This window comes from Carassius carassius, chromosome 1, assembly GCF_963082965.1.
Source record: "Carassius carassius chromosome 1, fCarCar2.1, whole genome shotgun sequence".
Taxonomy (NCBI): domain Eukaryota; kingdom Metazoa; phylum Chordata; class Actinopteri; order Cypriniformes; family Cyprinidae; genus Carassius; species Carassius carassius.
Genome location: NC_081755.1, coordinates 20,795,457 through 20,809,819, shown reverse-complemented (window position 1 = coordinate 20,809,819; position 14,363 = coordinate 20,795,457). Strand labels below are relative to the sequence as shown.

General features: G+C 37.8%; 1 protein-coding gene across 3 annotated transcripts; it reads left to right on the top strand.

The window, feature by feature from the left end:
* Positions 1 to 8,248: 8,248 nt before the first annotated feature.
* aimp2 (aminoacyl tRNA synthetase complex interacting multifunctional protein 2) lies at positions 8,249 to 13,602 on the top strand. 3 transcript variants are annotated; one of them, XM_059550821.1, is made up of 5 exons: positions 8,416 to 8,527; positions 8,688 to 8,820; positions 8,955 to 9,161; positions 10,929 to 11,163; positions 12,712 to 13,602. In XM_059550821.1, the coding sequence occupies exons 2-5, from the start codon at positions 8,785 to 8,787 to the stop codon at positions 13,098 to 13,100; spliced, it is 867 nt and encodes a 288-aa protein (XP_059406804.1). In that variant the 5' UTR covers positions 8,416 to 8,527; positions 8,688 to 8,784; the 3' UTR covers positions 13,101 to 13,602. The 3 variants fall into 3 exon arrangements, with proteins under 3 accessions (XP_059406813.1, XP_059406796.1, XP_059406804.1); XM_059550830.1 differs by lacking the exon at positions 8,688 to 8,820 and having other exon boundaries at positions 8,249 to 8,419; XM_059550813.1 differs by lacking the exon at positions 8,688 to 8,820 and having other exon boundaries at positions 8,250 to 8,527.
* Positions 13,603 to 14,363: the final 761 nt, after the last annotated feature.

The window sequence follows — 14,363 nt, the reverse complement described above, 5'->3', positions numbered from 1 at the left end:
TTTTCTACTGTAAACCCATTGTACCATGTTAATATGAATGAATTGAGTTATAGTGTTGAAGGGATTGAAAAATAGTCCTGGTAATTTTCAGTTTTTCAGAATACATAACTGATTAATGACAATGAGTTATTTACGATATTAAATATTGCGGTGAGAGACAACATCATGAACAACATTGCATTGGGAATCTCAATATCAACATCATGCACCTCATGCCACTGAAATGTGGGCTTTCTCAGGAGATTTCATTCATTTACATCAGCTGTTCCAGTGCGGTTTATCGGGACAGTTCAGTAACTTTCCACATCCCTCTTGTCATTTTCCTCCATGATTGCATAAACAAAGGCAATTTTTAGACAGCATTCCTTATATATTTGAACATTATAAATATGTTTTTGTATATACAATTATTAATGTAAAAGTTGTAAATGAAATACACTTTATACCCGTTTATTAGTTATAGAAAATTAAAATTATTGCATAAATACATGGGATATACAGTACAGGGCTGGGAAAGTCATTGATTCCACTATTCAGGGACACAATAGATCATGACCCCTAAATGGTCAGAAAGCATGACTTGTAAACAGGAAGGAAATCGGAGACGTCAGGTTCAGGCAGTATAGTGGGATCATGTGACAAGGGCGGGTGAGCGGGACAGCTGTTATTAGGCCTACTGTACAGTCTCAAGCTGCAGAGGGAGAAACAGAAGAACAAGCACAATCACGGCAAAAAGCCATTTGTATGGTTTCCACAAATTACTGAAAGTGTTGCTGCTACTTTTAGCATGTTCAGCCAGCACGCTAAACAGTTATACTCGTAATGAACGGTCTTACTATGTTTTACTTTTAGAGAGTGATTACCTCACATGCTAAACATACTATAAAATGACATACAATAGTGCAGAACTATGCAAAATGAGAGGCACCTACAGATTCAGTAGACTACAGTATTTGGTACTCTCGTGATATACTGTACTATAAATGTGAAAATGAAAGTCATGATATTTGTCAAGTATGGTAGCCCATACTCAAAATTGGTGCTCTGCATTTAACCCATCCAAGTGCACACACACAGCAGTGAGAAGTGAACACGCTGTGAACACACACCCGGAGCAGTGAGCAGCTATAGCTAGTGAGCAGTTCATTCACTCCCCCCCAACTACAACTCCTGCCAGCACCGAGACTCGAACCTGCAACCTTAGATTACTCGACCAACTCTCTAACCATTAGGCCACAGCTGCCCCATATTATCTGCCATGTAGGGGGAAGTTGTGGCCTACTGGTTAGAGAGTTTGACACCTAACCCTAGGGTTGTGGGTTCAAATCTCAGGCCAGAATTATCACGAATGAGGTGTCCTTGAGCAAGGCATTGAACCCCCAACTGCTCCCTGGGCACCGCAGCATGAATGGCTGCCCACTGCTCCGGGTGTGTGTTCACTGCTGTGTGTGTGTTCCCCGCTCTGTGTGTGTGCACTTTGGATGGGTTAAATGCAGAGCACCAATTCTGAGTATGGGTCACCATACTTGACTGAATGTGATTTTTTTTTTCACTTATCATCTCATTCTCATTGTAAATTAAATATGCCGGCTACCGTTATTAAGGTCTACGGTATAAATAAATGTCAAGTTCACATTTGAAACAGTCATGCAGCTTTTCACCTCCATTCTTTCTCAGTCTAATGCATAATTAACCACTGCATCAATGTCACCTCAGTTTAGTGCAGTTATAATGCATGTTTAATGATAATCGCATGTAATTAACTATGGTAAACAGTATCAAATGCATTTTATCAATAGATGTGGCCTCAGCACTTGACATCTCATGCATGGGGCCATGAAGAAACCTCAAGAAAGAGGAGAGATCGGATGCCCTGGATTTGAATCGGCGGTGTACCCTGGGTGGGATTATCATCTGAAACTCGACCAGTGCTCCCTAGAAAGATTTGATGAATATGTCTAATCGTGGCAGTTAAAGAATGATGTAAATAAGTAATGCTGGCCAAATTTCTTTTGTCCTGACGCGACAATTAACTGGTCTGTTGGGGTGAGGGCCTTAGATAGATGCGGTGGTTCCAGCGTCTTGTGCCTGCTGTATCTCGGCTGGTCAATAATTGATGCACCTCGCTTCATTGTCACCAAAAACTCATAGCAAGGAAGGAGTGTCAGGGTCGTCTTACTTATTAAAGGTCTTTGAATCTTTAATGGGCACCTCATCCTCCATGATAACACACCGTTAGCGGCGATTTCACAGCTCCAGGGTGTTTGTTTCAGAGAGATGGTGTATGAAAGATGAAAAACAATAATTACAGATTCGGATAAAGGGGATAACCTGCTGTAGGCCGTGTAATTATTCAGATCTGATTCGATTTGGGCTCGCCCGAGTCCTGAAAAAGCATGAGCGTCATGAAAGTTTGAAGTGTTGTGGAAGATAAAGGTTGGGTGGATTCTGCATGACGGCAGATCATGCATTATGCAGCGCGGGCTTCTGGCCAGCGAGTCAGCTGCTATTGTTTAATGTCTGCTTAGGGTTACATGCTGACACTTATGCATTATGAGAAATCTCAGCCAAGGTTCAGAATGACATCAGCTCTGATACGTGTCAGTCCTCTGATGCAGGACATTTTGTGTGTCTTCATTCAAAATATGGAAATCAGAAGACTCATGATTTAAGTAAACACAAATAATTTTACTACTTTGGCTTGAGCTGATGTTGCCGGCATGAAACATGAACATGAAAAACTGGCAATTTAATAGTTTTTCCTATTTTTTCCCTTCTTTAAATGTTCCAAACAAAACATTAACATAAAACATTTTACACACAAATGTGTAATTACAAATGACTTTTAAATATATGACATACTAGAAATGACATAAAAGTATATTTTAGTTACTACTAATATACATTTAGCAGTACACTTTAGCCATATTTCAAAGACAACAGACATAAATATAACATTATGACAATAGTAAATATAACAATACTTAAGTCCTACTTAAGTGGGCCAAAAATCCAAAAATATACAAAAAACTATAAAGCTAATTTTCTTGCCATTATCTATATAAAGAGTGTTGGTTCCTGTGCTTTTATAGAAATACTAGAATATTAAAATGTGTTAACACTTTATTTTAAGTTGTCCTTGTTATGTACTTACTATTATAATAACAATAATGCAAGTAACCCTAAACCAAACCCTAATCCTAAACCTAACCATATAGTTGGTACATGTAGTTCATTAATATTACTCAGTAATTAAATGTATAATTATACTGTAAGTGTAAGGATACCCTAAAATAAAGCGTAACCAAAAATACTTCCTTGAAATACAACAAAAGTACAGTATAAACTTAAAAGTTACTACACTTTCAAAAATAAAGGTCCCAAAAGAAGGTTTTTGAAGGTTTCCCAAAGAACCTTACACTGACTAAAAAACTGTCAGCAATCTAAAGAACAATCATCCACTATAAAGAATCAACAGAATGTAAAAGTTTCATGGATGTTATAGATTCTTGATGAAGCCATCAATGCCCATAAGGAACCTTTATTTTTGGGAGTGTGTGTAACAGGAATGCATACAGCTCAAAGGTTTTGGCTTTACACGTTGATCTTTGCGTCATAGAAATCCAGATATCCAATTACTTCAACTTGACGTCCCTATATTATAGGTCCAGATCAACTGCAGATCCCCAGTGCAATACTTTGGTTTGGATTTACCCGCCTTTGCAAAAGCAAATACATGCAAAGTGACCTATTCTCTGAGGAGCTGTAAGAGTTTTCAAAAACACGACAAGCATCTGAGCCATGAGGTTTTGTCAGTCTCGTGTTTAGGGTTTTCTTTGTGGAAAAGAAGCTTACTTTTAAAATGTACAGGAAATAATAAACTTAAAAAGAATGCACTTAAGTGTGAACTGAAGGTAATGCTTTTGAACACTTGCTATTTAGCATTGAATTAAAATAGTTTAAATGTATAATGAATGCGATTAGCTGAACTTTAGAGTGTCCGACCCACTTAAGTAGACTTGAGTAGCCTACATCTTTATATGTAACTCAAATTGAAGAATTTAAAGTGCGCTACAGCATTTGAAAGCATGCAGATTTTTCTCCAATGGTTTGATTGGTTCATTATCCTCTTAATTTTATTCATATTTCACATGGAATTGATTTGTTTTTCAGATTTTTTTGACTGTCCTCCATGACATCTTGCAAGTGAGGAAATCATATGTGTTATTTGTAATCAATGTGTCAGCATGTTCACTGCTGACTAAAGATGGTCTCATTTTTCGTTTGCATTTGTGCAAACAACTAAATATGTCTTTCTTTCTTTTTTTTACCACCTGAACTTCCTCTTGCTTGGGCTGTTGGTTATGGCAGTCCCAGGTCACCAATTCATGTTCTTTAGGCATTCAAATGTTAATGAATGCTTCATTTGACAATGAAATACCATTCAAATGTTGAGGGATACTTCATTTGATAATAAAAAACCTTGTGTTGGCATTATAGTCATCCGAATGCACACAACACAGATTGCATGTGCCATGAAGATTTAATGTAGGCCAGGAGACTGTGACTAAATGGTCCCTTCAGTTCTGGTCAATATTAAATGCCGCACTCTTAAACGGCTAAACTTTGCATGAACTCGATACATGTGATCAGTCGCCGCTCTAGGAGTGATTGTGTTTATCAGAGATGCTCCTGACACAAACCGGTCCCAGAACCTCGCCAAGCTCCGTTTCTCATCTCCGCTCTAGTTCTGCAGGATTGCAGAAGTCACTGTTGGGTTCGATTTCGACTCTACAGCCACCAGATCTTCTCATTACCTAACAGGGTTCTACACAACATAGCCGTCACGTCACATCTCCGCCTCTTTTCTGCTGACAGTGAGATGGTGGTGTTTGAGATCCTCCAGTGTTTCCCCTTGAACAGACGGGGAACATGGGAAATTGAGCGTTTTTATCTGCTCAGTTAGCATGTTGAAGTTTATTATTGCTAATGTTTTTTTTGCCAAACGAATAATCCCTCAAACTGTACAGCTTGTTCAAGAAAGCTGTGCTATTAATTGAATCGAATGAGCACTTGTAGTGTAGTGTACTAGTTCAGGTTTGAAAGTCTAAAACTGTACTTTAATATAATATTCATTAAATAAAAGGCCACTTAAGTGACCTTAAAGACAGACACTTTCATGGCTAAGTTTCATTATACACTTGTGTTCTTTTTTTTTAATAATGTCAAGGATATGTAAAGCACTTGATTATAATTTTAATTGTAGTGTTTTTTTTTCGATATTACATTTTAAATGCACTAAATTGCAGCTTCATCATAGTTTCAATGGAAATTGCATTCTAGCGTGTTTTAGTTTACAATAAATGATTGTTAGTGCAGTCAGCAGTCCGTATTTTAAAGACAATAGAAATAAGTATTAAATTACATGCAAAGATTGACTTACGTCCTGTTTAAGTGGGTCACTAAATCACTCTAAAGTTCAACTAATTGCAATTGCAACTCTATGCATTGAGGCATCTAGATGTGGTGAAAAAGACTTGCTGAAGTTCAAACCGATCATCAGAATGGGGAAGAAAGAGGATTTAAGTGAACGTGGAATGGTTGTTGGTGCCAGACGGGCTGACCTGAGAATTTCAGAATTTCACTACTGGGATTTTCATGTGAAACCATCTCTAGGGTTTACAGGATATGGTCCGAAAAAAGGAAAATATCCAGTGAGTGGCAGTTGTGTGGACGAAAATGCCTTGTTGAAGTCAGAGGAGAATGGGCAGACTGGTTAGAGATGATAGAAAGACAACAGTAACTCAAATAACCACTCGTTACAACCAAAGTATGCAGAATATAATCTCTGAATGCACAACACGTCAAACCCTGAAGCAGATGTGCTACAGAAGCAGAAGACCACACCGGGTGCTGCTCCTGTCAGCTAAGAACAGGAAACAGAGGCTACAATTCACACAGGCTCAACAAAATTGAACAATAGAAGATTGGAAATACATTGCCTGTCTGATGAGTCTCGATTTCTGCTGCGACATTCAGATGATAGAGTCAGAATTAGGAGTAAAGCACATGAGAACATGGATCCATCCTGCCTGGTCTCAACGGTTCAGGCTGCTGGGGGTGGTGTAATGGTGTGGTGGATATTTTATTGGCACACTTTGGGCCTACCTGAGTATTGTTGTCCATCCCTTTATGACTACAGTGTACCCATCATCTGATGGCTATTTCCAGCAGGATAATGCACCATGTCACAAAACTTAAATCATCTCAGTCTGGTTTCTTGAACATGACAATGAGTTCACTTTACTCAAACGACCTCCACAGTCACCAGATCTCAACCCAATAGAGCAGCTTTGTGATGTGGTGGAATGGGAGATTCGCATCATGGATGTGCAGCCGACAAATCTGCAGCAACTGCGTGATGCGATCATGTCAATATAGACCAAAATCTCTGAGCAACGTTACCAACACCTTGAATTCACAAAGAATTAAGGCAGTTCTGAATCAACCCAGTTCAACATAACAACAACCACTTGGCATTACTCTACAAACCACAAAGTAACTTAAAAGCACTCAAACGCATAAAAGCAACATTATATAGTAGGCTACTTAAAACCACTCAGACCACCTTAATGACACCCTAATTAACACTCCTTAGGAATCACATAGCAACAGCCTGGCAACCACTCACACATTAGCAATAGCATAAACCACACATTAGCATTTTCGTGGCAGCAGGTTTTCTTTGAAAGATGTAAATATCTGTACTGTTTTACTTGTAGTAAAATGTAGTAAAAGTCCTTTTAAACCCTTGAAATATTTGTCCTGAAACACTATGTCCTGACCCTGCTGAGGTTAACCTCAACAACTCACAAACACCTAAACACAGTTCCTCTCATCACACACAGCAGGGCAGATCAGCGGCTCAGCAGTAAATGAGCAAACGCAGGGCTTTGGGTGGCAGAACAGATCACAGGTGTGCTGACAGAACACAGTCACTGTCCCAGAGCTGATGAGTGCCGGGACAACACACAGATTTACTGCACAATAACATGCACAGCAGGTTGCATGCTAAGGGAATTAGTCCTACACACGACTGAACACACCCCAGGCACACTATTCCTGTTCATGACTGTAAATCACACACAGTTGTTTTTACTCACAACTTACCAACTAAACATTTTATAGTCAACAAAATATTTTAGAACTGATTATAACGAAAAATGTCATATGAAATTATCGTCATATTAAATTTCTTTCCCAGACCTGAAATAATAAAATATATGACATAAATATGGCTTATCTATAAGGCATGCTACTTGTTTTCATTTGGTTGCAATTGATATAAAACTTAAAACTGTGAAGTGTATCAAGTACGAACGGGTAGGCTATGTATACATACTTACATATATATATATATATATATATATATATATATATATATATATATATATATATGTATACATATATATATATATATATATATATATATATATAAAATAAAGGAAGTTTGTTTAGAAGTGTGCTGTTTAGACCAAACGTTTCAAATCCATCCACTGAATCAAAAGCGTTGCACTGAAACAAAAGTGTTTGACTGATCTTCCCCTGCCAGATGTTGTAGTGTGCTGCTCTCTACTGGACATTAACACTAATCTTCAAAGTGGACAGACCACTAATAACCACAGAAATTACTTCTGCTAAACCTCAATATATTGTGATAAATCAACAAAAATATATACATTTATATAATATAATATAATAATGAAAACATACATTTTACATATAAATGTGTATATAAGTGTGTAATTACAAAGCATATTTAAATATTAGCTTACTAGTTAATTGTCATAGTTAGCAGATGTTACTACACAGTAACAAGAACACTGCAATATAAAGTGACCATGAATGCTGAATATATTTAATGGTAACCCCAATATACTGTGATAAATCCATAATCTTTTTTACATTATTACATTTTGTAGGCCTATAAATACATAGCAAATGAACACAAAAACAGTTATATTTCCCAAATAGAATAGAATAGAAGTATATTATATATAAGTATAATTATTGGATGCAGCGTGTAGAGCAAATGCATAATTTAATCCTTTTTCTTATTTTGCTACAAATCTTTTTTTTTTTTTTTTTTTTACAAAAAAAAGTCTTAGAATCTTAGAATTTTGCGCGATCCTAAAAATGCTCATAAACTCCGAACATAGATTCCATCCTCTGGCGGCAGTGTGCGCGACCCGAGTGCACGGCTTCGATTCTCACCGGAAATGACGCCCGACGGCCTCTTCTCACTCAGCTGCTGTTAGCTGGCTGCTAGACGGACTGTCGAGAAATCGACCAATCCCGTCAGATACTAACATATCTGGATTGCGTGCGTTTGTCACCCGACATCATGCCCATGTACAAGGTAAAGCCCGTCAGTCCCGGGGACATAAAGATTGATTTGCCAACGTGCATGTACAAGTTACCAAATGTCCACGCGCAGAGAATGAACTGCGGAGAGCACGCGCTTCAGGTAATCGGAAACACATTTCCGTTCACCGTTCAAACCACACATATGAGCAGAAAATCATAAAGATGCGCGAAATATACTTTTATTAACTTGTTAGTATGAAGCAATGGGCGCGCGCATGTCCGGTTTGATGATTGACAGCTGCACTGCTTTGGGCCTCCAGTGAGGTGTTTAATTTCCTGGACTCACACTTTAAGTTTAATACACTGCAGTTTACCAGCAACAGACAACAACGACTCCCTTAGATACTCAGGAAGGAGATGGATCATATCAGAAAAGATGTTGATGATGATATGGTGAATTGACATACCTATTATTTATAGCAGGGTCCGCTTGCACTTAGTTATAGCTAGTTTAATGCAACCAAATGCTGTTTTGTAGTGAAGGTATCCATGCAGATCTTCTCATCTTTCTCTCTTGCTGGTCTCAGAACGGGGAGGTGGATCCTGCTCTGAAGGCGCTGGAGGAGCGACAGGACGAGATCTTGAGAAGACTGTATGAGCTAAAGGCAACGGTGGACGGGCTGGCGAAGACAGTGACCACTCCTGACGCAGATCTTGACGCCAGCACACTGTCCCGCAGACCGGCCGAGGCTGTGTTCAGAGGAACGGCAGATCTAGACTCATTACTGGGCAAGGTGAGCCACTACATGAGCCAGTAAACATATGGGTCAAAATTGCATTGTTGATAGAAAAAAAAGCACACACAGATCACTTCACACTGAAGTAGTTAAATTATGATACTTAAGTCTTAATATCTTTACTTGCAAGAGTTAAACCCTTGAGCTTTTTTAATTTGGCACACAAAGCCTTTTAAGTTTGTGTGACAGCAGGTTTGCAAATGCTTCTTATTACAAATCTGATGAATACTGTAATCATCTGTCCACAAAAATGTTGGAAATGATGCAAATGTGAAAAAACGTGAATGGCAAACAATGTCTATCAAATGCATGTTGCAGCACATGCAAAGATTGAGTGCTGTATTTAATAAGAACCAAGATGCTGAAAACACTGGATCCCGAGCTGCGCATCTGTAAATGAACACGCGCGTCCCACACGCAGTGTCACAGACTGTATGCTTATTTCATTCAAATACACACTGCGATGTGTGTCAGAGACAAAAGAGAGTACATCTGATACCACAGAAAATGAGTAGTGAAACATTTCAGATATTTCAATATGGATCCAAAAAAATAGATATTTTTGACTTCCATACTAAATACTTTACAAATTAGAAATATTTAATCTCAGTTGATTTTTATTTGAAAATAGATGGATGTTAAATAGGGCTGCACAATTAATCGAATTTCTGATCGCGAATACAATTATGGATGCCACAATCACATAATCGTTTAAATCGGCAATTAATCGTTTGAATCAGTGTGCTTAAGATGTGTTTTTTTTCTTTCTACATGTTATCTTAAGGGGTTTTCCCATTATTTTAATTTTATTGTTAGTATGATTATGATGAGGGTAATTAAAAGAAGAAACCAATCCGATGTATATTTGACATTTGAGGCTTAATACTATAGAAAAGCACAAACTATAAAAAAGTTTTTTTTCAGCTTGTTTATTTCATGTAAAAATACGGCATGCAGTTGCATTAAACAATGGTATAGACATCATTCAGTGTAAATTGTGGTAATTGTAATTAATAATCGCAATTACATTTTCAAGCGAATAATCGACAGTTATGATTTTTGTCATAATCGTGCAGCCCTAATGTTAACCAAAACATGAGATTCTTACAAACGAGTGATACATTTGGTGTCAGCTTGAAAACAGCTTTACATTTTGTGACAAAATCTTTTGTGCTGTCAAACAATTAATCCCGATTAATCGCATCCAAAATAAGTTTTTGTTTGCATAATATATGTGTACTGTGTATATTTATATATAAATACACACACACACACACACACACACACACACACAGTGTATATTTTGAAAATATTTACAAGTCTTTACATGTATTTATTTATAGTCCTATAATATATATAAATATTTAATGTACAAACATAACATATTTTTCTGAAATATAAACATGCATTTGTGTGTATTTATATATACATTATAAATTCAAACAGTACACACACACATTATGTAAACAGTAACGTTTATTTTGGATGCGATTAATCGCGATTAATCGTTTGATTAATATAAATATAATATAATATATAATTATATATAATTATATATTATATAATATAATATAATATAAAACACTATATAAAACTGATTATTTAGACTCCTATGTTGTGATCAAACACTATTTTAAGATCCACACACACCTCAGCTGAATTCCCTATCAGTGTTGCAACTTACAAGGTTTGCTCGCTCATCTGGTTAACAGCTCGACGTATTCGCTGTTAAATGTTGCTGAATTGTTCCTGGTTGTCCTCCAGGACCTGGGTGCGCTGAGAGACATCGTGATCAATGCCAACCCTGCCCATCCTCCTCTGTCCCTGCTGGTTCTCCATGCTCTGCTGTGCCAGCGCTACCAGGTGCTCTCCAGCGTGCACGTGCACTCCTCAGTGAGCGCTGTGCCCCCTCCGCTGCTGTCCTGCCTGGGCCCGCGCCACATAGACAGCTACACCCGCCAGCGCTTTCAGCTCGGCTTCACTCTCATATGGAAAGATGGTGAGAGGGTAAAAAGAGCGCAGCACTAGGGTTTATCAGAATGTGTTTTCCTGGAGGGCCGCCGTATCTTGTGCATTCAAGGAATCATGGTTCTCATGTATGACCAGAATGAAACTGATCTGCTTAACACTCTAGAGGATGTTCGTGGAAGACTCCACTAGGAAAGAGGCCAAAACCAGTAGCTTGAAAAGCTTTTGTGGAGGTGTCGTTTGAATGCCTGGAACTGAATTAGGTGTTTTTGGTGTGCAGTGAGGTCTGTTTTTTTCAAAAAATTTGCCAGTTTTTGGAACATTTCTAAGGCAACACCCTACATATTATTGTGTAGGGGAATTTTGGGTTTCTATCTGAAATTTGGAGACATAGAAACCTAAATTGGTGTGATTTCAACACAAAAAAAAAAAAGTAAACTAACTTTCAGAAGTCTGGCTTTGTATTTTTGAATGATGCTTACCAAGGCTGCGTTTGATTGAGCACAAATACAGTAAATTAAGTTACATTTAAAATAACTGCTTTATAGTTTGTTACATTTAATATATGAAACCATGATCCGCACTCACAATAGTCTGTTTTGAACATTTTATTTTACTTTCATCACCAGCAGCACAAAACGCCAACCTTTTGATTCAGTTCATTGAATAATTAAATCCTCCAACACACTTAAAAAAAAGTAATTATATTGACGTCTTCATCATAGAGGATCCTATATTTATAAAAGTTACATAGTTAAAAAACAAAGTTAATAGACAATCATCAACATAAACTACCCCAGTTAAATATCAAAATACATAACAATGGTCAGTTGTTAAAGTGATTAAAGTCATCGGAAATAACCACTGATCTTCACTTTATAAATACTCAAGATACATTCCACAAATATTCAAATTGATTCGACCAGTTATGTTTCATTAAAGGAAAACGAAAAATCTGGTGTCAAGCTGATTCTGACTGTAATGCTATATATATATATATATATATATATACACACACACACACACACACACACACACACACACACACACACACACACACACACACAGGCATTCAAAGTCTGGGATCAGTATTTTTCATGTTTTTAATGGAGTCTCCAGTAGGCTCATCAAGGCTGTATTTATTTGATAAAAAAATCCAAAAGAAAGTTATGTTGTGAAATTATTGCAAATTCTAATATTGCTTTCCTGTTTTCATATACGTACTTTAAAATATCATTATTTCTGTGACGCAGCGTAAAATTTTCAACGTTTGAACAGTAGTGTATAATGTAACACAATTTCTATTTTGAATAAACATTGTTCTTTTATATTTTTGTATTTATCAAAGTATCCTGAAAAAAAAATAAAATAATGCATCACAGATTCCAAAAATATTAAGCAGCTGTTTCCAACATTGATTATAAGTCAGTATATAAGAATGGTTTCTGAAGGAAATCATGAACTGTAGCTAAACCTGTAGTTATATTAGTGTTATAAAGAATGTAGTTCAAGTATTAACATTTGCCTCCACTCCAGATATTTCGGCTTGCTGATTATTGTATCATCCGTCTCCTTTCAGTGTCAGAGCTGCAGATGAAGTTCAACACGCAGAGCATGTGCCCGATCGAGGGCGAGGCCAACGTCGCCCGCTTCCTCTTCCGTCTTCTGAGTGCCGAGCCCCAGGACCCGGTCGCCGCCACGCAGATGGACTCCTGGATCGACACGGCAGTTTTCCAGCTGGCCGAGGGGGGCAGTAAAGAGCAGGCGGTCACACTGAGGTCACTGAACTCGGCTCTGGGACGTTCGCCGTGGCTTCTGGGTCAGGAGTTCTCTCTGGCAGACATCGTGTGTGCCTGCTGCGTCCTGCGGGCCGGCCTGACCACCTCTGCAGCAGCTAACGTACAGCGCTGGCTCAAGTCCTGCCAGAACCTGGGCCACTTCGACTGCGTGTACCCGTTACTACAGTGACCAGAGCTGGGAGATCAGTGCAGGTCGCACTCCATAAACTGATACACCACATTAATTCATATCATGAAAAGAAAAATGCAACGTGACGCCACCAACCAACTGTAACCTGTTCTGACAACAAATGCGGTTAGATCCCAGAATCGTGTGTTAACTGAGCTCAGGTCTGTAATATGGAATGTCTAGAAGTGATGTCACTGGTGATGTCATGTTTGAACTGGAGGCGATCTGAAACTGATCCCAGGTCAGCGTCATAGATGCAAACACTCAGAGAGAGGGCATTTAGGATAATGATACTGTAAACACAGCTCCCTCCTGCCTTGTGCCTAATAAAATGTACTGGAAGATGTTGTGTGTTGCTGTGACATAATCTATCGGGTGTTAAATGAAACGTTTGAAATGTGAACCCAAGGACCTACTGGTATGTGATGGTATGAGAGGTGATACTTTGTAGCGTCTTTTTCATAAAGCTTATTAAACATGTTCACTTCGGGTTAGACGTTTACAGATTGTTTCCCCCCCCCCAATACATACATACATACATACATACATAGACACATATAAATGTGTTAGAAAAAATCATTGCACTTTAATTAAAAAAAAAAGGATCATGTGACAGAATCCTAAAAATGCTGAAAAATCTGCTTTTACCATCACAGGAATAAATTGCATTTTTAAATATATTGCTGTATATCTAAAACACTATTTTACAGTTTTACAAAAAAAACTTTCCAAACCAACATTTGAATAATAGTGCAGCTTTCAGCTTAATCGACTAAAAGAAAAAACTAGATTTTTATATAGAATTGTTTAAAAAAAAAAGTGATAATTGGACAAAATGGCATTTGATTTGATACCATCAAGGAGCTTGTAATATATGATGTAACCTGTGGATGGCAGCACAATCCACGACAACTCCAACAACTGCGTTAAATTTCAGTTGATTTCAATCCCTTTAGGCAAAATATTTTTAATTTCACTGCTCTCGGTTTTTACATCCACTCACACCCTATACAGATCAAATGACACTTTAACAAGGTGAAAGGTTTTAAAAAATAAGGTTTAAGCTACAATTGGGATCCTAAATCGAACCCAGAATGTAACCACGTTTTAGTTGAGAATCGGAGTGAATTAGGTTAATAAGTGTATGTATTGAATCACTAGTAAGCACAGTATACACACAAAACAGATTTAAGCTGATACGATTGTAGTTCCAGGATCTAGAAGGATGCTGATCCAGGACCTTGCCCTGCTTGGTAAAAGCAC